The 23,621-nt window shown below is 41.0% G+C and overlaps 1 protein-coding gene across 1 annotated transcript in view; it reads right to left on the bottom strand.

Annotated features, from left to right (window-relative positions):
• The window catches only part of SLC2A13 (solute carrier family 2 member 13), a 164,448-nt gene that overhangs the window by 6,514 nt on the left and 134,313 nt on the right, over positions 1–23,621 (bottom strand). The window contains exons 8-9 of the mRNA XM_086746712.1: positions 1,188–1,309; positions 904–1,056 (exon numbers count right to left, since the gene is read on the bottom strand). Of these exons, the coding sequence (XP_086602838.1) occupies positions 904–1,056; positions 1,188–1,309 (275 nt within the window). The remainder of the gene's footprint in view (positions 1–903; positions 1,057–1,187; positions 1,310–23,621) is intronic.

Here is a 23,621-nt window from a genome sequence, read left to right as displayed (position 1 = left end):
TCCTTTCTGGGCAAGTCGTTCTGCTGTTAAAATAAACAGCGACTAAAAAACTGCATGCCCAATAAAACCAAGCAGATACGAAAGGCAAGAACTTTCTTAGTTTATCTTAACGGTGAAGGAGACACTCAGCCCACTAAGATGAGAAACTTTAGCAAAAAAGAAATAGTTGGGATTAAAATAATGCTTGTGACTCTTACACTAATTATTACTTAAAAGTCTTCTGTGGAGATAATTAGCTCATTCCCTCCACCACCCACCTTACCTATGGGGGAGAGAAGGCACCAAAGGACCAACAAACCTTTACCTGCCACGTGTTTCTAGACTGACGGCTCAAAGGAATGACAAGTGGAGCTGAAAGGCTCTGTACTAGTAATGATGTGAAGGTCACATCAACTCCCTAGCAGCTTAATGTAATTTAAATTACTTGTACTGGAGTGGCTGAGCAGTAATCTGACAAACTCTCCACATCCTCCAGCAGATAGGACTTCATCAACAGCTGGGAGTGGGGCAGTAGCATCTTACCCAGCTATTTCTGCAAGGACCACCTGATATTGGCATTGGATGCCATCATAAACTGGAAAACTGCAGATACTGTCTCCTTTAGTTGGACATATTTTACTAAGCCAAAAGTGCTTTAGTGCTTTTTTTCCAGCTTCCCCATTTTATTCAGCTGTCTAGGGTCTCAGTTAAGAACAGAAAGAAACATTTCTTATGAAAGCTGGACCAAGCTCTATGATCCGGGCAGGTCGTATTAGGTCTTTAGTTTCACTAAACCACGGTGGGCTGAGAACACTGCCTTCGCAGTTGACACTGCATAGCAAAACCAGCCCAGTGACCCAGAACCAGCAGCAAATCTATGCGCCAATAGCAGTACCGGACACACGGACACATACTGTTCCTTACCATAGTATGTCAGATATTCGGCCGTATGCAGGAACGTCAGTGACACAAGCACATTGAAAACCCAGTTGACTCCAGAGGAACACGCATTTCCTGTACTTCTAGCCCAAAGTGGGTAAATTTCAGAATTGACGGTCCAAGGCATAGGACCCATCCCTAAGAATCAAGAAAAATATTAATTTCAGTTGAATGGCTGGACTCAAAAGTAAATTTAATATGTAGCCTCACTATCTAACATTTTACTTTTACAATTTTTAACTTGAATGTGAAAACAAACGTTTGCTTACCAGGCGCAAAGAAAACCAAGTACAAAATAAGGCCCAGAAGTGCTGTCCAGGAGTATGGAGTGGGGCAGAAATTGTATGCCCAAAACAAATCTTCCTTTTTGAATACTGTTTCATTTGAACACCTGAAAAATAACAAAAATGTTTACATTAAAGAATTTTCAGGGAAATTGGTGACATCTCTATATAAACATGGCACATAATATCTTATGAAAAGCTGAAAAAGGTACAATTAAGATGAAAAAACTTCATCCCTGTTAATTTATCCAGATCTTTGAGCCAAGTCCTACATTCAGAAATCTGCTTTTTCCCAAGCCTGGTCTTAGGAAGAGCGATCAGCAGAACATTCCTGAATTTAACACTTGCCTTGTATCTACAGATCTTCAAATGATTAGTCATTGCTATGCAAGTGGTCACACCAAAGCCAACGAGATCATTCATGTGAATATCACACAGTGCAAAAATAGCTGCAGCAGCAGGACTTTGAGCTAAAGATGCTGCATGCAAGGATTTGAGGTCAAGTGGAAGTTAGTCCTTACGTCACTGATGAACACTTTGAGTGTCATCAGTAATGCCTACGGACTGTGCCAAGGTCAAGTGAGGTTATAAGGAAAAGAGGTGTATACTTTATTTCCTACACAGTGAAATAATTTAGAAGAACGTAGCATTTCTAATTTGACAGTAAAAAGAATCAGACCAGAGGTAAACTGTGCCTCAGCTACTGAAATAAAAAGTGTCTCTATTCCAAGGACTATGTGGAAACTACATATTTTGAGGAACAGGTATAAAATCAGGTATTTCTACCTGACTGCCAACAATATAATATATTTTAAAGGAATACTGGTAACTTTATTTTTTGTTATTATTATTTTTTTTTAAATTAGCACTTGTTGTAAGGGACAACAAGTCATAACTGTAACTAGAGTAGGTTTTCAGCTGCAACCACATAAATTTCTACAGTTGAAAAACCATGTACTTTTGGGACAGAAGACTTAGGCAAACACCACCATTTCATATGCAAACAATGTTATTTACTTGAAGAGAAGAAATCACAGAGCTGAACATCTGTCTGGTTTGCGATTTCCAGATCAGCTGAGCACTTACATGAAGGATATGACCCTCTGGGCAGTAAGAAAACCAGAATGAAGATGCCTGCAATGGGTGACAGCTGGGCAATGAGTGGCAAGATGGTGGAGCAACAGCCAGCCTGAAATGTTTCAGAGGACCTACCACCACTACAGTTGACTTTCAAAAGCAAATTCCAACAAAACACTTCTCCTCTAACTTTTCTGTTAAGCAACGGCCAGGCTGAACAGGAATGTGCTAAGCACTGCTGGTCAACCCACCACCACTCCTGGGGCAGAAATCTTCCTTGTGTTGGTATGGATGTACCAACAGGACAACATTTAAAGCAGGATATCACTGTGAAGTCCCAAACTCAATTTCAGGACAGCTGGAAATTCAAAGTTCAAATATATTTAAAAGAGAGACGTTAACCCAACAAATACTGGAAAAATGCACGTCTGAAACCCCAGCCAAACCATAATGCTGTCTCAATGGCAGTAAGCTGTAAGATTTGCAGCTCCACCTTGCACCTGATCCAGTGCTCCCTGGCAAAATACAGAGCCCCTGATGTGCTGTCGGCAAAGCAGCCAGTGCCGTGCCCGCTCTGTGGCAGCTCCGCCTGGCCAAGCTCCCCCAGAAAGCCCATCTCCTCCAGTGCGTACAGATTCACTTTTAGTCTTGAGGTGAAAAACACAGAGCAAACAGGCCAATGGAACTGCCCTCTCAAAGACACGTCCCCCACGCCCAGATACAACAGGCTTGTGGCCTCAGCTGTTGCCTGGCTGCTGGAGCACCCATCAACCTAAGACATCAGCAGCTTCCATGACAGAAATCTTACCCCTTCTGTCAGTCAAAAGCACTGCTGCCATCCTTGCCATTTCTTCATCTTGCTTCTAAGCATCACCCCAGGTTCCTTCTTCTGTCACTTGGCTCTTTCACGATCCAGCTCAGCATTTCTTTCTACGTTACGAGTGCAAGACATGGATCATTCCCTGTTAGTACCCACCCTGACGCTTCCCTACCACTCTGTGTACTCCTCACCACGTGCTTGTTAAATCTGGTTTGAGCTGTGTCCCTGGTACAAGACGTATAGAAGACTGAACAGTGTTGGAGAACCATCCATATGTTTAAACTGGAAGTTCCTTACACATTAAGGAAATGGCATTTGAAAGATTAATTACTGAACACCCAGTGATCCCGTTGCCACCTCCTGTTCAGCCCCTGTAGCTGCCCGCTCCGCATCTGCACCACCGGAGACCACAGGACTGCTCAGTTTCCCACCATTTTAACAGCATCACTTTCGCTCCTTTCGCTGTTACTCTATATTTCATTTGCAGGTGTTTGGTAATGAATACAAGCTGATTAGCATTTTAAAGCATCTTGATGCTGAGATTGGTTTCTCCATTCTGCCCAGCCAGATCAGCAGCTCCTCAGAGAGGAGCCTCATGCTTTCTCTCCAACACTACCATACACAAAGATGTACTTGGTTTATTATCTTGCATCCATCTCCATCAGCGCAAACCAACCTGCTGATTCATACAGACACAACCGCCGGGAGCTCTGGATGCTTTATTCCCCTACCATCGTTTCCCAGATGTGTCCTACTTTTGACAGAGTGAAACACAAACGATACAAGGGAAAATCAGATGTCTCCAAAGCCTCTGATGGCTGAAGCCACTCATCTATTCTCCGCTGTCTGCCCAGAACTGAGAGGAAATTCTGTTTCGAGAAAGCAGATTCAATGCATTGAATCAGGAAAAATAGCACTAGAAACCAGATTTAACAGAAACTTTGCAGTAATAAACCGTGCTCTGCTTATCCTTCAGTAGTAAACCAGCACGGTACCCAGAGCAAAAGCAAAGATACCTGCATTTGCTGGAGTCTTGCAGTGATGGGTACGTTCAAAAATAACACTTCTTCAGGGCTGGGGATTTGTTCAAACTCTGTTACTGTGCTAATTCTACTGCTATACTACTATTTCCGCAAGATCTATTATTTTGCTGAAGAATATATTAATAATTATTGTACAATGTATTATCAGATAAAATTCTGAATTTTGTCCTGCATGAAGCAAGCATCTACGATGGAAGGTGGACAAGCAGCTACCCACGGCTTCACAAGCTGAGATGCACAGGGGAAATGCCCTGTAAAGGGGTTACAAGTGACATGATGCAGTCAGGTACCAGTGCAAAGAGTTTATAAATACCAATATGCTGGGTAAGAGTCATATCAGTATCAACAGTGAAGACATATCACATAATTTCCTCTGAAATTACTGTCAAAGTGAAAATATGATAGTGCTACACTGAACATCCTTACCGTTAATTTCTTTAGTTACGTATTTTCCACAGATAATTTAAGACACACATCTGTTCTAATTAGTGAAAACCTGACCTTTCAACATTCGATGCGAACAATTCGACTGACTGGAAATAAATCAGAACAGCAGTAGATTTCTAAATTATGGGCATGATATGCTTGGTTTCACAATCATAGAGCCCACCCTTAAGGTCTGTAGTTCAGGAGATGTAAAGCTTTGCTCCCCACCTCCTTAAATTACCTTTATATGGCATATAAAAGAAGGTAAGAGAAAAAGAGCTGGTGTGGGTGGTCTAAAATGTTATTGCTAATAACAAGAGGATGAAACAGGATAAGACCATTTCCTTGATTATCAATCTAAATTTTCATAACAGTTGAGCCAATTTGGCTGTAGAATAATTCAAGCGCAACACTGAAAATCACAGATAGGGAAACGGCTGGGCAGTACACAGCACAGGCAAGTGAGCACAGCACAAGACAGAGATCCAGCTGACTTTCTCCTCAAATTTCCATTAATTTTTGCTTTGCTGTAGAGTGAAGACCGTGTAGCCCTAAAGATATGGCTTTTGTGGGAATTAAATGTTTAATTCTGAACAGTTCATATATTTTTAATATGAAAGCTGCTGACTTCTCATTGTCTTTTAAGCCCTTCAGAAGCATTTTAAATGGATTTAGATCAAAAGTCTTAAAAGGTCAAAATTCAAATCAAATCAGGCTAAGGAAATAAATTACTTCTAAAGAAAATCACTAATGTGATCATTCATCTCGTTGAAATGCTTGTTAGAACAGACATATTTCAAAATTACACATTCTGCTCCGACATAAACTTTAACATCAGGTGCCGATGGTACAGAAAGATTTTAGACCTAATTCACAGTTTCACTAATCCCTCATTTCTTTGTTCTAACAAGAATAAAACTACTTAAGGATTGTTCTTACCCCAGACTTTTGCATCTGAATTATCAAGATGATGACAATCTACAATTTACCAACTTAGTCTCCAGTGTAACACAATTATATTGGATTTTAAAAAAATCTTCTTCAAAGAGATTTTTGAAATCTCCTGTGTAAAGTGCTGATGTTTACATCATGCCAATCCCACTGAACCATATAAATTTATGCCACGCTTATTGACTCATCTTTTCACCTGAAGCCTGGTCATGGAAAGGACAGAGGACCAAAGAGACATAATTTAGAGCAGCTGCTTTTTGGATTGAGAAAGGTTTTTGTGGAAGATGCTCGAGAACAACTAAGGTTATTTATCCACAAGCAATTATTCATCCTGTGGGAGAATCTGGACCTTGACATTTTGGTTGGTTCTCACAACCACAAAGATATTTAGTTGTCTGAACAGACCCCTAACTATTCTTAAATTATTTAAAGGACAGAATTTAGCAAGGTACCGGACTAACTGTGTAATATTTCAGGGCTAGTAAGACATGCAGCTAAGGAGAACTTTGGAAACTGCCTCTATCCTGTCCATCAAGTGGCCTCTCTAATCCACCCATATACATTCAAAATAGTTACATTAGCACAACTCATAGAAACCAGTGAAACTGCAAGGTATAGTTTCACTATAAATCAGTATATTCTGATGTAAAGAAAAACCTCTGCTCCTTTCAGTGCTTAGTTTTTACATATATACATACGGTAAGATGCTATCTGAAGTACTGAGCAAAGTGTAACTCTTTCCTGAAGGCGAAGAGATTAAGAAATTAATTTAAACTTGACTGATGTCTGAATCAGTACTTCCTAAGCTTTCTCACAGTTCCTTAGCTACTGGCTTCTGCGCCTCAGAGAACATGCACTGTAGCTCCACGCCTCTCTGGAGAAGTTTGCATCTACCGCTTTGACTTTGTAGTTTACATGGATAAAGAACTCATCCATTAAACCAGATGTTGCTAAAAAATATGCAGATGAAGCTTCTTATGCTAGATGATGGCAATTGAAAAAAAAAAAAAAAACAGAAAAGAACAAACAGATGCAGCCTTGAAAAAACGTACCCATAAAATTTCATGGTATTCAGCTAGACATTGCTTAACCTTCATTACACAAAAATACCAGCAGCATTTTGGGACACTCATTGAAACCTTCTGCTATTACTGGCAAAGAGATTTTAAAATATTAGCACGCACTTCAAAAACTTGGAAAAATAGTTTAGTTCACAGCGAAAAAGCAAATTGTACCTCAGCAGATTGCTGATACATTTGCACATGACTGAAGAACAGTCCTTAGCAGGCTGAGGTCCCCTGCTATAGGGCCTGTGGGTTATACCTATGGAGCTGTGGGTGAGATCCTGCAGAAAGAACAGAAACCAGGGCACTGCAATGGATAAAGGGTATAGTAATTGCTGCTGTCCAAAATAGTTCAAACAATCTCAAACTAAAGAGACAAAGCAAGTTCCTTTCTCTATGCAACGCCTTCCATGCCAAGTAAGTTTAGTAGCAGCTACCAGAGCTAGAACAATACCAACAAGAAAATTATTCTCCTCAAGTTGAATGACTGGCACTTCATACTCTGCATCTGGGAAATTGAAAGCACATATTCAAAGATAAATTAAAACCAAACCAAAACAAAAAAACCCCAGAAGCTCGGTTGTTTTGCCCACTACAGAGCCAAAGAGTTTAGAGATGCCTTCTTTATTGTGTGCTGTAGGGTAAGAACTGAATTTCTAATAAGGTTTTATGTTCGGCATTTCTTACAGATCTGCTTGAAGGCAGCACATAATATACATAGAAATAACTGTCAAGTATTCACACTGAGCATCTTTTCCCTTACTGGTTGTTATCTTCTGATCCCTTTTTTATCTTCTTTCTTAAAAAAGAAAGATAGACTCTACAGATTGCTAAAATCTCCTAAAATCAATCACAAGGAATATTTCACTACAGCTCTTACACACTATTGAATTTAAAATTTACTTAATATTTCATTTACCCAAGCAGAAGACCTTACTGAAATAATTACTTCAAAGAAATACGTATCTCTAAGACATAACTGCCTTCCATCATGCTTGGATGGGTGTACTCTTTACTAGGTAAAAACACTTGGATAGTCGGGCCCAAAGAGTTGTGGTGAATGGAGTTAAATCCAGCTGGTGGCTGGTCACAAGCTGTGTTCCCCAGGGCTCAGTCTTGGGGCCAGTTCTGTTTAACATCTTTAACAATGATCTGGACAAGCAGATCGAGTGCACTCTCAGTAAGTTTGCAGATGACACCAAGTTGGGTGGGAGTGTTGATCTGCTCGAGGGCAGGAAGGCTCTGCAGAGGGATCTGGAGAGCCTGGATGGATGGGCCAAGGCCAATTGTATGAAGTTCAACAAGGCCAAGTGTCAGGGCCTGCGCTTGAGTCACAACAACCCCATGCAATGCTACAGGCTTGGGGAAGAGTGGCTGGAAAGCTGCCCAGCAGAAAGGGACTTGGGGATGCTGGTTGACAGCTGGCTGAACATGAGCCAGCAGTGTGCACAGGTGGCCAAGAAGGCCAACAGCATCCTGGCTTGTATCAGGACCAGTGTGGCCAGCAGGAGTAGGGGAGTGATTGTGCCTCTGTACTCGGCACTGATGAGGCCACACCTCAAATACTGTGTGCAGTTTTGAGACCCTCACTACAGAAGAGACATTGAGGTGCTGGCGCACATTCAAAGAAGGGCAACGAAGCTGGTGAGGGGTCTGGAGCACAAGTCTTATGAGGAGCGATTGAGGGAAGTGAGGTTGTTTAGTCTGGAGAAAAGGAGGCTGAGGGGAGACATGAAAGGAGGCTGTAGTGAGGTGGGTGTTGGTCTCTTCTCCCAAGTAACAAATGATAGGACGAGAGGAAACAGCCTCAAATTGCACCAGGGGAGGTTTAGATTGGATATTAGGAAAAAATTCTTCACTGAAAGGGTTGTCAAGCCTTGGAACAGGCTGCCCAGGGAAAAGGTGGAATCATCATCCCTGGAGGTATTGAAAAGATGTGTGGATGTGGCAGGACATGGTTTAGTGGTGGATTTGGCAGTGTTTGGTTTATGGTTGGATCTTAAGGGTCTTTTCCAAACTAAATGATTCTCTGATTCTATGATTCTCAGCCATGTCAAAACACACCATCATGAAACTTAGTACACTGTTCTGATCCACCTCTGTTCCCAGCTACATGGTCACAGATGAACATATTTTTTTTTAATATTATTATTTCTTTAGCTAAAAATCTTTAGAGGGTTTGAATTCAAACATTTGCAAACTGAGAAATTTCAGCTTTGCAACGGCATCTGAATTTGCCCAATAAACAGAGTGCTGGAGCTGATATTCAATCTGAATAGACCGAGCACAGACTACCAAATGATTGAGAACAGGAGCAATTTTTCCCCATGACAAATAGATCTCCAATATTAATCACATCAAAGGGGTTCTTAGCTGTTTGCTGTTTTGGATGTTTCAGTATTTTTGTTACCACATATCAGTTGTCCTGAAGGGTGGACAACACAGTTGCCATGTCTCTTGCCAAAGGCAGAAGCTCACCTGCCAGTGCCAGTTAGGACATTCGTTAGCTGCGGGTCTGAGCTAGCAGCTTTTGTGTGATTAGACAACTCTAACCTCCCAATGAAAGATGTTCCGTTTGGGAATTACTTCTGGACTGAAGGTTGTCCTTCATATTGCAGTACCCTATTCCCGTCCTCTCAAAGTTCAGCCTGCTACTCCATACTTCTTTTATCTTATGCTGGTGTCATCCACATTCTGCTGGCCACCTCCAGGCCGTTGGCCACAATTTCCCACCCTGCTGTCACACCACAAGTGTTTCAAGCTTCATTTCTCATCATATCTACCAGGAGGGGAGAGAGCCAAATCTCTGCTGCTACCAGAACACTGACAAGCTTCTCTCATTGTCTTTCGTGCTCTCCTTACCTTGAGAAATGCACTCAGACCAGGCAAAGGCAGAATAACATTCACACCTGGGGTTAAAACCCAGCCACCCGAGATTTCACAACAGCTGACAGCACCCATTCGGTACACGTGTACACCAGCCCCAGCTACAGCACACTTAAAAACTGGGAGCAATAAGCAACCTGTTTTTCATTATAGGACATGCAATTACCTTATTCACACTATACACAGACTGACTTATTTTTCTTCCCAAGCTTTTTCCTACTCTGCAAAGTATCAGATGGCAGTAAAAGTGTCAGGAAACATCTGACATCTCTGTGCTCTACAGAGGGCCCTATCCTAGTCCTCATTCTCATCCTGACTGGACACACTTGGTTTATCCCAGTACAAATTAAAATTAAGTAGTAATAATTAAATTGTATGATTTTGTAATCATGACCAAATAATAAATAATTCAAATATTACATTAATAACTTGTGAGAGATAACATAACTATGAAAAATAATCATCTGTTCACTTAACAAGCAACTAGCAATCATTCCTACAGAATTTTAATGGGCAGAATTCAAATTAAAACCTGATCAAAATGCCAAATCTTAATTAGTTTTGAGCATAAGCATCTTAGCTGAATATCACTCCCCTTTATGTATTTCTGTCTATGATAATTTTAATTACTTTAATCATTAAACAATAGGTCAAAAGATGGTATTTTGTGTTTCTTTTTAACATTGGACACTTTCAGGTACAAAAGTAGCTGTTCATCTGAGGGAAAAAAAGAGAAGGAATATGGCTTATTTCTTTCTTTTTTCTTTTGTGAAAAACTTCAAAATTGCCCCAATTTTCAACAAAGAAATTAAACAAGAAACAAAAAGAAAGGAATGGAAAGATAATTTTTTTTTGTTTTGTTGTTGTTAAAAAAGATCTTTTGCATTGTCTTCTGGAAAAGGATTATTAAAAATATTTATTTATATACTTAGAGAAAATGAGCATTTTATTAAAGTATTTTAAATAAAACCCTCAGAGATGTTAATATATTACTGCACGAGCTGAGTGCACAGAGGTCCAATCTACAGCCATTTATACCCACGTCTAAGACTTTACCCAACAAACAGCTGGCAGAAGATGACCTGGTTAACAGCCAGCTAAGGGGTTCAGAGGTTGAAATCACGGCGGTAAAAATTACATGCAGTATTCTCAAGTTAAGAAGCCACGACAAAAATGGGGTTATTATGTATTCCCAGAAGACTGCTTTAAGGCTTGAAACTGTAAAATTCAGTGACACCGACAGCAGTGAGTGATAATCGTAACACGCAGAATCAAATACCAGTGTATATGATAAATAAAGGAGTACAATCTGGTAATTATTTCTGGACAGATTCTTAATAAAACTGCATATATAGTTTAAATATATATATATATTTTTTGAAAGTCAGAGGTTGGGGGGGTTTTAATATATATTTTGAAGAGTTGCTTCTCAACTTAAAGTATGACTCGCTTATTAGCTTGATATGTTGACATTTAGTTGCAGAAAACATTTTTCCAAAATATCAGAGAAAGCTTCACTGGAACTAGACGTCACACAAGGTTAAAGTTACAGCAAGGTAACATTAAAGGAGAAGCAAAACCCACATCTGCTAAATATGTCTATGAGAAGACACAAGAATATATTTTGGCAACTTTAAAGATCATTCTGTGTATTTACAAGCTAACAAAGAGTATGAAAAAGCAGCAATGAAAGGGTGCACCACCTCAGGTAAGGCTCAGAAGGCAGTAGCAGGCGATGTAAGATTTCTGCCCCCTTTCCCCACCCAAGGATGTACTCCAATGGTTTACAGAAAACTTACAGTTGTGTACTTTACAGACCAAGACCTTCAGTAATTTGTCATGCTTTTTCATCTGTAGAATACAAAACAAAATCTCAAAAAAATAAAGGCATATCCTGTTGCGAAAGTCTGTGCCTCTACAAGAGGTTGTGCCCACTCTTCCACTGAAATTTCACCTCTCACCACAAAACTTTGTTCATCTCCTTGAACAACTTGACTAATCCTAAAACTTTTACCTCTTTTGTTCCTCTTTTGAGATATTTTGCTGTTTATTGCAGCTTCTGAACTACGAACATGCATGAGAACTCCAGCCACTTTACAAACACAGAGGTGGGCTCCAGTAGAGTGCCGCCAGCAAGTCATGAAGCCTCCCAGATTCCAGTGCTGTATTTAAAAAAGTCTAAGCCAGTTCTCACAAAAAGCAAGATGCAGTAAGGGACAGAGAAATAGTTAGTTCGGTCCTAATCCTCATACTGAAAAATTTCAATTGGTTAAATGCTGTAGTTTTCACTAATTCTTTCCTAAGTATCATCGACTCTCGAAGAACTTCACTGAGGCGCAGATCAGCAAAGAGCGTTTAGAAATTTGGGTACATACAACGGAGATGATACTTACTGCCCAACATTTCGAAGCCTTTGTCATGATCAACAGATATTTCAGTACTACAGGAGTATGAAGAAATATAAGAACAGCACTGCACTCTAACAGATAGTGTAGAAAAAACGCCATGATGTGGTAGAAGGCAAGACCCACTTGCTATAACGCCTGAAGGATCACGCATTCATGTGCAGGTCTGGATGGAGATGTGACGTGTGATGGGGCTGTGGCTCAATGACGTGACTCAAACGCACAGCAGTCGGTGGGACAAGAGAATTACTGCTACCATCGCCTTGGTGACCACCGCAAATCCTCCCTGCCCCTTCAATCCTGTTCACAGCAATCGAGCAGGAACTGAAAAGAAAACATCTCGCACCGCAGCATGGGTGCAGGCACACAGCAAGCCCTCGCACGAAATGGCACCTGGGAATATTTAATTGCTTGTGAAATAGATGCCATTTCACAAATTTTAAACCACACGAGCACAAAGCTATCTCTGCGTGGCAACCAGCAAAAAGGTAGCACAGAGGCATTCTGGAAACAGAATGAGCTATTATTTCCCTCCCAGCAGCCATCAGAGTTGTGAAAGACTCGTGGACTCCCTGGGACCCCAGAATGTGCTTTACCATTTGTTTAGTGGCTTTTCTGTGGTTACACAGAAATAGTTGACTTTTGGAACAACCAGCTTCCGCAGTGAGCACATGTACACAGCTGGGCCTTCATCTAGTCACTGCTAGCTTCCCTTCTTTCTCTGGAAGGAGGGAGTGCTCATTAACAATTTGGCCATTTTTTCTGATCGATGAGCCTTTGGGAGATCTCAGTGAAGAGCATTAACTGGAAGGCAACTACCAGCCACCCCGGGGGGCTCACCGAGCTAACCAGGGCTGGACGATGCTTTCCGCAGAAAAACAGACGGACTGGGCCACCTTCTGTTACTCACCAGTGCCGGCAGGGAGGCAGGCAAGCTGCATTCTGTTGGAGCTCTTTCAGGACAAAAACACTCAGAAATGTAGGATTCATAAATATTTTTTGTTAAAGACATACTGGCATTTAGCACCCATGATAGACCAGCATATCAAATATTTTGGTTGTGTGCAAACCCCTCTCCGTAGCTCTGTGCTCCTGGTCTTACCCTGGAGCAGTTCTGCTGCTCCCCGTGCTTTTCTGAGGAAGTTCTGGGTCATCCCTGCTCCAACATTTTTGAGAGTTTATGGACTGAGAACCAGTCTCCAACTAAAATACTGACACAACTGGGGTTATTGAATCAGAAAATTTCTAGCTTCTGTTTCCAGATCTAAAACCATATAGTCTTTCTGACTATCTCCTTGCAGCATGCATATTTAATAATTAGATTACTGAAACAAATGGCCTGAAGATTGTTATGCCAAATGCAGCATTTTAGAATTTCATACAAGTTTTCTATAGAACAAATCTCTACCTAATGTTTAATTTCATTTGTTTTTTCACCGGATTTTACATTTAATTTACTTAATAATTAGCATTTGTAAAGTTCTTTTGTTACAACAGAAGTATCAGTTCTCCCAGCAGACAATTCTTTCCTGCGGTACACGAAGACAGATCGCCTCAATGAATACTGGTGGAAAGAGCTGAGTGTATGGCTTAACAGCAACAAGTATCAATATTTGAACATTAATCAAAGTATTATTAACAGAACAGTGTGCAAGAATTGCTGGCATGACATAACAAAGTCTATTCAATAAAGCATAGGCAAAGGCCAGCTGCAAATAAGGAACAATAAGGAACAGCACCTTTTACTCCATCAATCAAAGAACTGCAAGACAGCTCAAGGTCAAAATTTTAGATATCTGAAGTTGAGGAAGACAAACTTTATCCAGACTTCTTATTCTTACTTGCACTTATAAGCAACCTTTACTCAAACTGGTGCTGTTCACCATGTGTCAGTAGTATTACCAAAGGAATGCCATCAGCATCTCAAAAGCATTACTGGAGTTACAATAGCCAAAAGTAATTCTAAGCCCATGGTTAAAAAAGACCAAAGACAAAGCAATCAAAGTTGCTGTAACTCAGGATGAAGGTATCTTAGCAGAAATATTGACTGGAAGTTTATCCTCCAAATGAAACATGTTTTATTTCAGTGTTACAATCTTTTTTTCTCCCGAATGCTTCCAAGCACTTCAGAAAGCAATAAAGAAACATAAACAAAATTATTGCTTTTAATTACCCCAGAGTTTTAGAAATGCAAAAGTATTGTAAAAAACATGCTCTCAGGTTCAAACCTAGTATATCAAGTTAGTAGAGAACAGCAAGATTTTATAGTTAAATTTAGAAAAACAAAGCAAATCCCATCCAAATCCCAAACTCAACACACAGATGGGACACGCCGACACAATTAGAACAAGTTACCAGATGTGGCACTGAATGGTGAGCATTAACCGACTCAGTTCATCATCCAAATAACCGACCTGCCAAGTTCCGGTCCCAAAGCCCCCGAAAGGCCGCCTGCCCTGCAAGTGGAGCGTCCGGCGGGCAGCCCGGCTCGGGCTCTGCTGTGCAGGCTCACTGCTGAGATTTAAAGCTGGTTCACTGCCCGCCTATAGCACGGGGCCAGCCCCGCGCCTCACAGAGCCTGCCAAACCGGCCCTGCGCAGAAATGATTTCCCGCAGAGCTGTAAAACCTTAGAACCACAAGCAGCCACACATTGCAATGTGAAGTGAAGAGAGAACAAAGTATTTATCCTTCTGAAACTTCCACTGAAATAAAAAGGAAAGCGTAGGGGGGTTAGAAATAATTTTCTGAATTTGCTTTTTTGGGTGAGCTTGGGACAAAAAGCTGTAAGGACAAGGAGTTAAAAATATAGATCAATAATACATGTATTAGCATACCTTTTTTAGTGCTTCCCTGCTGTATTTAATGTCTAGTTATTGACATGCATCTAAAGTTTATATTTTAATAGTTCCAACAACAACCTTTTGGCCAACTTAACCTTCCATCTGAAGGACTGAACTGTTACACCCCATTTCCCTAATAGCAATTTAGACACAATTACTACATTTTAACTATTGCCCGCAATTGTCTTTCTGCCATTACAACTGAAATCTATCCAGACTATAAATTTGAGACCTTGTGTTCATCGTTTTAAATGGATGATGGAAGAGTATTTTTTACAAGGAGCTTTTCCCTGATTCCAGCAGATGGCAATAGCTCTGCCCTAAAAGCTCAGAGAAACTGGTCCTTCAGAAGGGGATGGAAGCACTGCACCCCTGCCCACACAGCTGTGCTGGAGAGGCTCTGAATTAAATAAATCCATAGAGCTATCCAAAGAATGATTCTTCCACTGTCAGCCCTAAAATTCACTGGGAATTATTAATGGCACAACTGAAAATGGAGCCCCAAGGGGATTTAAATAATACTCGAAGACCACTTACAACAAGATAATTATTTCATGCCTGATTTGTGAGCCTGAGCACTTAACAGAGTGTTGCTCTGCTTTGATTTGTGCATGTATCCATGCAGTATCTATGCCAAATCTAAAGAATTTTCTAAAATACAGAAATGATACACAGCTACACTATCTCTGCTTTATGACATCTATAAAGGCTGGGTACCAAAGCCGTCACTGTTACATGAAACTCAAAGTTTGGAATCTGGCAGTAGAAGAACTCAGCAGAAATCAAAGTAATCGTCTATTTTCCATGGCCTCTGACAGCTAAAAAGAACTTTACATAAATAAGTGCTTTTTAACAACAGTTATTTTGCCAAGAAAATATGCTAAATGGGAACATACATCATCTGAATCACAGGTCTGAGGAACTAAACAATCATGCAGAGCCGCAAATTCATCTCTCACAATTGTCTGTGCAAAGCTAATGTGACAGCTGTGCAAAGCTATAGGAAAAAAAGGAAGTTTTTACATTCCATGAGCACAAAGAAATGCCCAAAGTGCTACTGTTCAGAAGCAGGACCTGCCACCTAAGACTGCCCGTTTCTTAGCCTGTACTAACCAATGAGCTGAGTTAAAATGAGGTCATGACTTTAAATCAAATGAATCAATAATTCCAGCTCATCTTGTGCCAGTGAGGGATTGATCTTACTGCCTCCATCCTCAAGGAAATAAACCACACATGCAGACAGCACATACAATAATTTATATGAATTAAACTCATCAAACATACTGAATTATTCAACAGTCCTAACGGAGAAACGTATTAATTTATTTTCCCTCAAAAAGAAGAAAAAAATTCCTCTGAAGATATCATCCTTTTAAGAAGGGAAGAGATCACAATTTTACTATATCAGATGATGTGATTACTGAAGAGTTACTTATGATGGAATAAAGGTGTGTAAGATTTGTATTAGGGATGCTGTTAAAGGTACAAGTTGTTGTGTGGAGGGCTGGGTTCAACCCTGCTGAATGTTATCAGTAAAAATCCCCAACCACATGCATCTTTCAAAAATATTTTCTGCCCCTAACCAGAAAATTTCAATTTAGTACATTCATTTCAGAGTGTAAAAACCCAAAGGGATCTGCTGAGACAATTTTCACCAAGGATTTGTATTTAAATCTGAACCTCAGAGTCAATAACTGAATACACGTGAAAAACAACTATTGGAAGTATTCCTCTGTCAGTAAAAAAAAAAAAAAAAAAAAAAAAATTTAAAAAATCCACATGCTCCCAAATATAAGTCAGTTCCTTTTGCTTTGGCTCCAAGGCAGAAGGGGAAATCCCCAGCTCTCTCCCAGCAGTAGCCCCCTATATGCTCACGCTCTGGTGAAGCATCCTCTGCGGCCCCTTGCTCCAACTCCCTTGGCCCAGGAGAGCGCTGGGGTCATGCTCTGTCCCGGCTGCAACACGGCTCCTGGGAGAACCCTCCCGGGTGAGGCAGGGATGCCTTTCAGTCTGTCCCTAAAAAGATGAGCAGCTGAAGAAGCTAATTAGAAGCAGCTTCTATGGGCAATAAAAGACTCTTTTCTCCAATGTACATTTTCTAACAGAGGGAGAGAAAAGCCGCAGAATTATCCGTGCAGTCTAAGCACACTGACAAGAGACTGCCAATTCTCTCACACATGTTGGCTTTTTTTAAATTTATTTCGCTTTCCTGACTATCTCCTCCATTATCTCAGCTGACCAAAGAATGACTGAAATGAGCAGAAAGCTTGCTCCTTCAATAGGATGTAAATTCAAATTTTAAACACCACAGCATATTCTTCCTTGGATCTCTTTAAGTGGTGAAGAGCACCGACTCAAACAGTTTTCCACTTAAACAGCACAATTTTTCCTGATACAAACCAGCATTTGGAAATGTTTTAGCTCAAGAGCCACTTCTGCTTTTCTATTCCAGTTACCTCAATGCCACAGCATCTGAAGTTGTTGCTACAACAACTAACTCAAATAGCTGTCAGGATCTGACTCTTCTTCATTCTCTACAAGAATGCATTTAAATAGTCACTTAGAGTAAGACCTCGAAGCAGTGTTCGGCAGCAAAGTGCAATACAAACGAACAGGCAGAGAACAACACAAACAACATTTCAAACTAACCAGACCTGCTTTAAAATCCTATTTTGTGCTGGGTGTCTCCAACAAATAAATTTTGTCTTCAGCATATAAACTGAACACTTCCAGAGTCAGAATACATTCACTTCATAACAGGACTGACTAGCAGTGCATTTTGTCCTTCCTTTCAAGCATCCAGAATTTGCCATTAGTTGAGTAGATACAATCAGTTAGAGCTATTAATAGCAATTCCTAAGTAATTACCCTAACGGAATGTAAATAGTTTCAAGTTTAGATTATCATGATGGTCTGCTTATTATTTTAGACCTAAAATGCAGATACAATACAAAAAGGACCTTAATTGTACAGGCATTAGATTAATTCAAAAATAAAATAATACAAAATGGGTTTTCTTCCCCTCGAAAATGAGTATGAAAAGACTGTACCGTCTGTTAATGTTACAACAAAATTCCCTCCTCAATTTAAATTATTTAAGTACATATATAGATTTTACCACATTTTAAAATAGTGAGAGGTAAATTCAGATTAGACATTAGGAAAACATCTTTTACAATGAGGACGGTGGAACAGTGGAACAGGTTGCCCAGAGAGGTGGTGGATGCCCCATCCCTGGAAACATTCAAGGCCAGGTTGGACAGGGCTCTGAGCAACCTGATCTGGTTGGAGATGTCCCTGCTCCTTGCAGGGGGGTTGGACTAGATGACCTTTGAAGGTCCCTTACAACCCAAACCATTCTAGGATTCTAGGATTCTACCTCCCCAGCTCTTCAGAATCACACTATTATTTGCAACAATTAGACTGTGATACACTGTCTAATATCCTCCTCCCAGAAAAGACCTTGTGCCTTAGATTTTAGGCTGCATCAGTACCAGACCTTTTTTCATATCTGTTTTTGCATACCTCACTAACTTATATATCATTACGCTGAAGTACGTACTCGTAATCAAACAGGATTGGCATTGCCTCCTGCCACCCAGCCACTCCAGGTTTCCATACTTACTGATGATGGAGAACATAATCAGAATTTAATTAAATCGGAAACCACAAATACTTTGGTTTTCTTTCCTAAATGATACCAGAGGAGAGAGGGGAGATTCTGTGTTCTACTTAAGTGATGAATGTTTCAATTTAGTAAACATTTAGCATATTGTCCAGAAAGAAATTTCACTAAGCTACTCGTTATAATCTCAGCTCCTCTGAGTGCTGCCGATATACACGCAGATATAAGTATTCTGTAGATCCTGATACTTTCCTGAATCATTTACTCCCTCTACTACATTTCGGTGGTGAGCTGACCTTTGCCGGATGCCAGGTGGCCACCAAGCAGCTCTATCACTTCCCTCCTCAGCAGGATGGGGAGGGGCGGGAAATAAGATGGAAAAAACCCTTGTGGGTCAAGATAAAGGCAGTTTAATAAAGTAAAAGTAAAGGCCATCCGTGGAAGCAAAGGAAAACACAGTATTTTTTCTTGACTTCCCATCAGCAGGTAATGTCCAGCCACTTCCCATGAAGCAGGGCTTCAGTACCCGCAGCAGTTGCTCTGGAAGACAAACGTCGTAATAACAGATGTCCCCCTCTCCTCTTCCTTTCCCTTAGCTTTTACTGCTGAGCAGACATCACCACATGGTACGGAATATCCCCTTGATCAGTTTGGGTCAGCTGTCCTGGCTGTGTCCCCTCCCAAGATCTTGCCCCTCCCAGCCCACCGGTGAGGAAGCACATTGCAGAGGCAGCCCCGCTGCTGTGCAAGCACAGCTCAGCAGCAGCCAAAGCACCTTTCCAGCCACCAATACAAAGCCCAGCACTGTAAGGGCTGCTACGGGGAAAATTAACTCCACCTCAGCCAGACCCAATACAACTTCTACTTTACAAATGTGAGAACCATAGTCCTAGGTATAATCTTCACCTGTCTATCTGAAGACCTAATAAGAGAAATACCAGTTTCTCCTCTAACTGCTGCTGAATTTTAGCACTTTTCAATGCAGGCCCTTGAAGAAAGATTCCAAAATCACCATTTCAGCAATAAAATCTTCTACCAGTACTTCCTGCACGACAAAACTAGCAATGTCTAGCTGTGGACAGAAGAGTACTTCGTTCTTGGAAGACCGCTCTGGTGCTAGCCTTTCCGTGGTAACAGGATAGGTCTGTATATCCCTTCCCCGTGACATACTGAAAATAGATTCTCAGTCTTTAAATGCGTGAATAGGCACATACATTTTTTGGCATTAGTAAAGCAGTCACAGCAACTTTTACAAATGCACTTGTCACATTGCAAAAGCATCTTTATAAGAGAATGACTAGCAGAACAACTGTAATGAACTTATTCGTCTTTGTCTTTATTTACAAGTGTCAAAAAGAACCTGACATTTCTAGAAAAATCTAACGTTGCTGCAAAGAAGAAAATATTCTAATTATTTTAGCAGTCTCATCTGCTATGCATTAGACAACAGACAGCACTGTGTGAATGTAAAGCTCTCCAGAACACTCCCGAGGCTGTGACATGTCCCCCGTTGGACATAAACCAGGCTGTTGTCTGAGAATTCAGCTAATGAACGCCCTTTTTCTTTTTTTTTTAACCAGTGGAGTCTAGTTAGCGTCCAAGCTCGAATGCCAAGGTCGTTAGGCACATTCCTGTGGTAGAAGCTCTCCTGAAGCTGGGAACCAGTGTTTGACTGCCTGCCTGACCTGCTTCCTCACACTGCCTGTGTAAATTTAAACCAAATTTTCCCCGGAACAGGTTTATCAGATACCGCTAAACTCCTCAGCAAACTGACGGACAGAAGCAAGAAGCACACAGTGACACACAACAGCATTACCAAGCATCTGTAAACATGCCTTTAGGAAGGAGCTCAGGAGAGCACCGGTCAGAGGAAAATGAAGAGCTTCCTGAATGCAGAGCTCTTCTTGCACTTGCCTTTGCAATGAATGCCCTTAGAGAGGGGAATGCTTCTTTATGTTGATGAAAGCAATACGTATCCTGACGAAAGGATTCTCCATGAAGCATTAAACTCCCGTGGCAGGAAGATGTTCCTTTAATGAAGTTAATAAAAATGGCTGGAGAAAGTAAATCACTCAGCTCATCTCCCTTTATAGATTTCTGTTCCCAATCGTCCTCCTTCAGGGACTGTGGAGACCTGCCAGCTAATTTTGTGGACAGGATGGCTTCTAGGCTTGCCTCTGATCTGCAGATGATGTTATTATTTCTTCATAATTGTTTACTGTATAAAGTCAACATCTTTCTCTCCAGAGGGAGATTGCTCAGAGTCATTGCTCAGGCATAAGAGCCTTTTAGCTCGCAGTTGTGAGCCTGCTGTGGTCTTGACAACATACTCATGTCAAGGTTAATGTCATGTCAAAGGACTATTAGTAGCTCCTTTCCTTGTGTGGTTATTCTTCCAACTGTAAGAATATTAATGCAATTTAAAAGTTCCTTCTAGAGCATTCTTGGCTGGCCTTCAGGGTTATTGCAATTACGAGGACAGAAGTTTCAGGGTTTCCGAGAGTACTGTGGGAGTAATTGCAATTGTGGGGAAAAACTAGATTTCGGTTTGTGCTCTGAAAGCATGGAACTGAAAGCAATCACCTCCACATTCAGCCCTGCCTGAGAGATGGACTCTGCCCGTGACCTCTGTCGTGACACCTGAACTTCATATTGGAACTTTTCCATTGCATCCCCATCTGTAAAAGCGAGATAATGCTTTTTATCAGCATTGTGGGGATTTTATAATTCAATGTTCATGAAGGGAACAGAACTGCCAGCCCTTCTGTGCTACTGCTAAATGCAAAACTTTCCTCAGTCTTGGAGAACAGAGACCCAACACAGAACCCTCAGACCACACTGAGAGAGAAGCCACAGCTCTTCTTTTATTACAAAGTGAATAATTTAAAAATATTCTTGCTCACTCTCTCGAAACCATCTTTTACGCATCCCTGGGCAGAGCTGGAAGCAGCAAGGTTTGAATGTCAGCAGTTGTTTTGCAAACTGGTTCAGCAATACCAAGGTCTGCAAAGCACCTGACTGTGCTGGTGCTCCTCTCTGTGTTATTCCAATACCAGTCAGGCTTATGTAACTGATTAAATAAATACTAAAAAATATCCCTATTATTTGTCTTACATGTATGATCTCACAAGTGTACCTGTACTGTGCATTATCCATGCTGCTTCAAGGTCTGACTTGGACTTGGTCAGATGTATTTACACAATCTCCCACTGCTGGCCACTCAGTTCCCTATAGTCAAAAGAACCAAAATGCTATATTCTTCTTGAAAAACATTTGGATGCTCTAATTGTCTCCCTAGGTTTCTATGACAACCACAGCAACATAAACAGCCTTGCTGGCAGCCACAGGAGACTGAAATCTCTGCTCTCTTCCCTCCTCTCCCCAGAACTTCTCAATGTAGAACATATCGTAACCAAATAAATATAATCAACAATAAACACAGAGGTGGTGTCTAGTACACCAAGCTAGCACTAGGGAAACTTCTTGCAAACAAAAATACATTACATTATTTTATTATATCAGTGAAAACGTTGGCTGTTACGTCAGTGTTCTCAACATACCTTGGGACCAACTGTGAGGAACAGTGCAAAGCTATAAATATATAAACAGGAGGGGTTTCTGTGTCAGCTTGTGCGGCTGCAGAAAGCTTTAAAAAAAAAAATATGACAAGGCCTTCCCTGTTGGTGCCTCTAAGCATCTCTCACCTTGCTGGTGAGAGATGTAGGCTACACATCAGGAATAGATAAGCCCTGAGCGAACGTCAAGACAGTTGGGGTTAAGACGGCTGCAGAGCCCAGCTTTCCAGCAGGAAAACCGTAAACAGAATGTGACGCAGCAGCAGCGTAATGCTCTGCATGGCACCGTTTCTCCAAACCCCCTGCATCAGGCAAGGTAGTCAGAGGTGCTGCTTTTGCTAAAACTCAGGCATATTGAGGTCCAATGAACCCCAGACAAATAGCTCAGGTCTTCCTTCTCTCCTGAGCAAAATTAAAGGCACAATAAATTGCCCATATGAGGCCAGTGTAACTCTGGAGGCTTTAAGCCACTTAAGCCCATTCAGCCCATACTGGATGGCACGAAGCCATCAGAATACACAGGAGTTACAAAGAGGCTGCAAGCAATAATGATGGTTATCTGCTGCCCGTACATCACAAAATCACCTTTCAAATTATTAAACCAGTTTCTGATCATAAAAATGCCATGTATTTTTAAAATAACTGCCACTGTACGTCTAGCTTGTGACAAAGTAACTTTGTGGAACAAAGATGCAATTTCAAGCATCAGCACAGACGTAATTTCTCCAGCAGTGCTGCCAGTTTGTCTTGGCACTTGTTCTCCCTGTGCTGCCAGAAAGGTACAGATAACTCCTGCTGCTCTGAGACATAACTGGGGATGTAACTACGCCGTTCTCACTGCAGCGATCTCCTCACTCGGAGAGGAAATCCTGCTGCTCTGCGGGACCAATTTTGCTGCAAAGGAGACTCAGGATTTGAGGAAGGAGAGCTGGAGGGGTAGGTGAATGTGAGCCCTTGGAAGCCAAAATCCATGGGGATTCCCTCTGGACCAGTACGCAGAAACACACCTGTCTGGGAGGAGGAGGAGGAGAAGAAACACTTCCCTGTTCCACAGGTCTCAGAAGGTACAGAAGGTGCCAGCTGACATTTCACAGCTTGAAGGACCAGCTTTTAGAAAACTGTCTGATTACACAGACCAGGTGGAGGCAAGATTAGAAAGTAATGAAGTAAACACTAGAAATGGGGATGAACACACAATCTTTGGAAAAACAAATGTGGATGTTTTATTGGTTTTTCCATCTTAAAGGCAGAACTTTCACTCTAGTGACTACTGATACAACAAATTTAAAATTGTTTCATTTTCTTTTGAAAGACTTTGAACAGGGTCCTTATGCTATGGAATTATTGTACAATATTGTATTTTGTAAAATGGAAAGGAAATATTTCTTCTTTCCTACCTAATTTACTCCAGTAGGCTGTACAGCAAGGAATGCTATGTGAGAGTGCATCATGAATATGAAGGGTTACTGAGGCCCACATTTACTACGTGCAATACAATAACACCGCCTAATAAATAAAGTTTGATTTTATCTATCAGCTACTTGTAAGAGGTTTATGATTCCGTTTACGTCTTCCTGTGCTAGTACGATTTTGCTAACTACAGATGTGCTACTTAAAACTACAGCCTATACGAAATGAATGTTGACTTGGAGCACAAAGAGAGATGTGTTACCTTACAAATACGAGTAGGGGAGTGCAAGTGCTGC

The sequence above is a fragment of the Chlamydotis macqueenii genome, chromosome 1 (genome assembly GCF_036417535.1).
Source record: "Chlamydotis macqueenii isolate bChlMac1 chromosome 1, bChlMac1.mat, whole genome shotgun sequence".
Classification (NCBI taxonomy): domain Eukaryota; kingdom Metazoa; phylum Chordata; class Aves; order Otidiformes; family Otididae; genus Chlamydotis; species Chlamydotis macqueenii.
The sequence above is the reverse complement of the archived record's forward strand: the minus strand, read 5'-3'. Positions and strand labels throughout refer to the sequence as shown.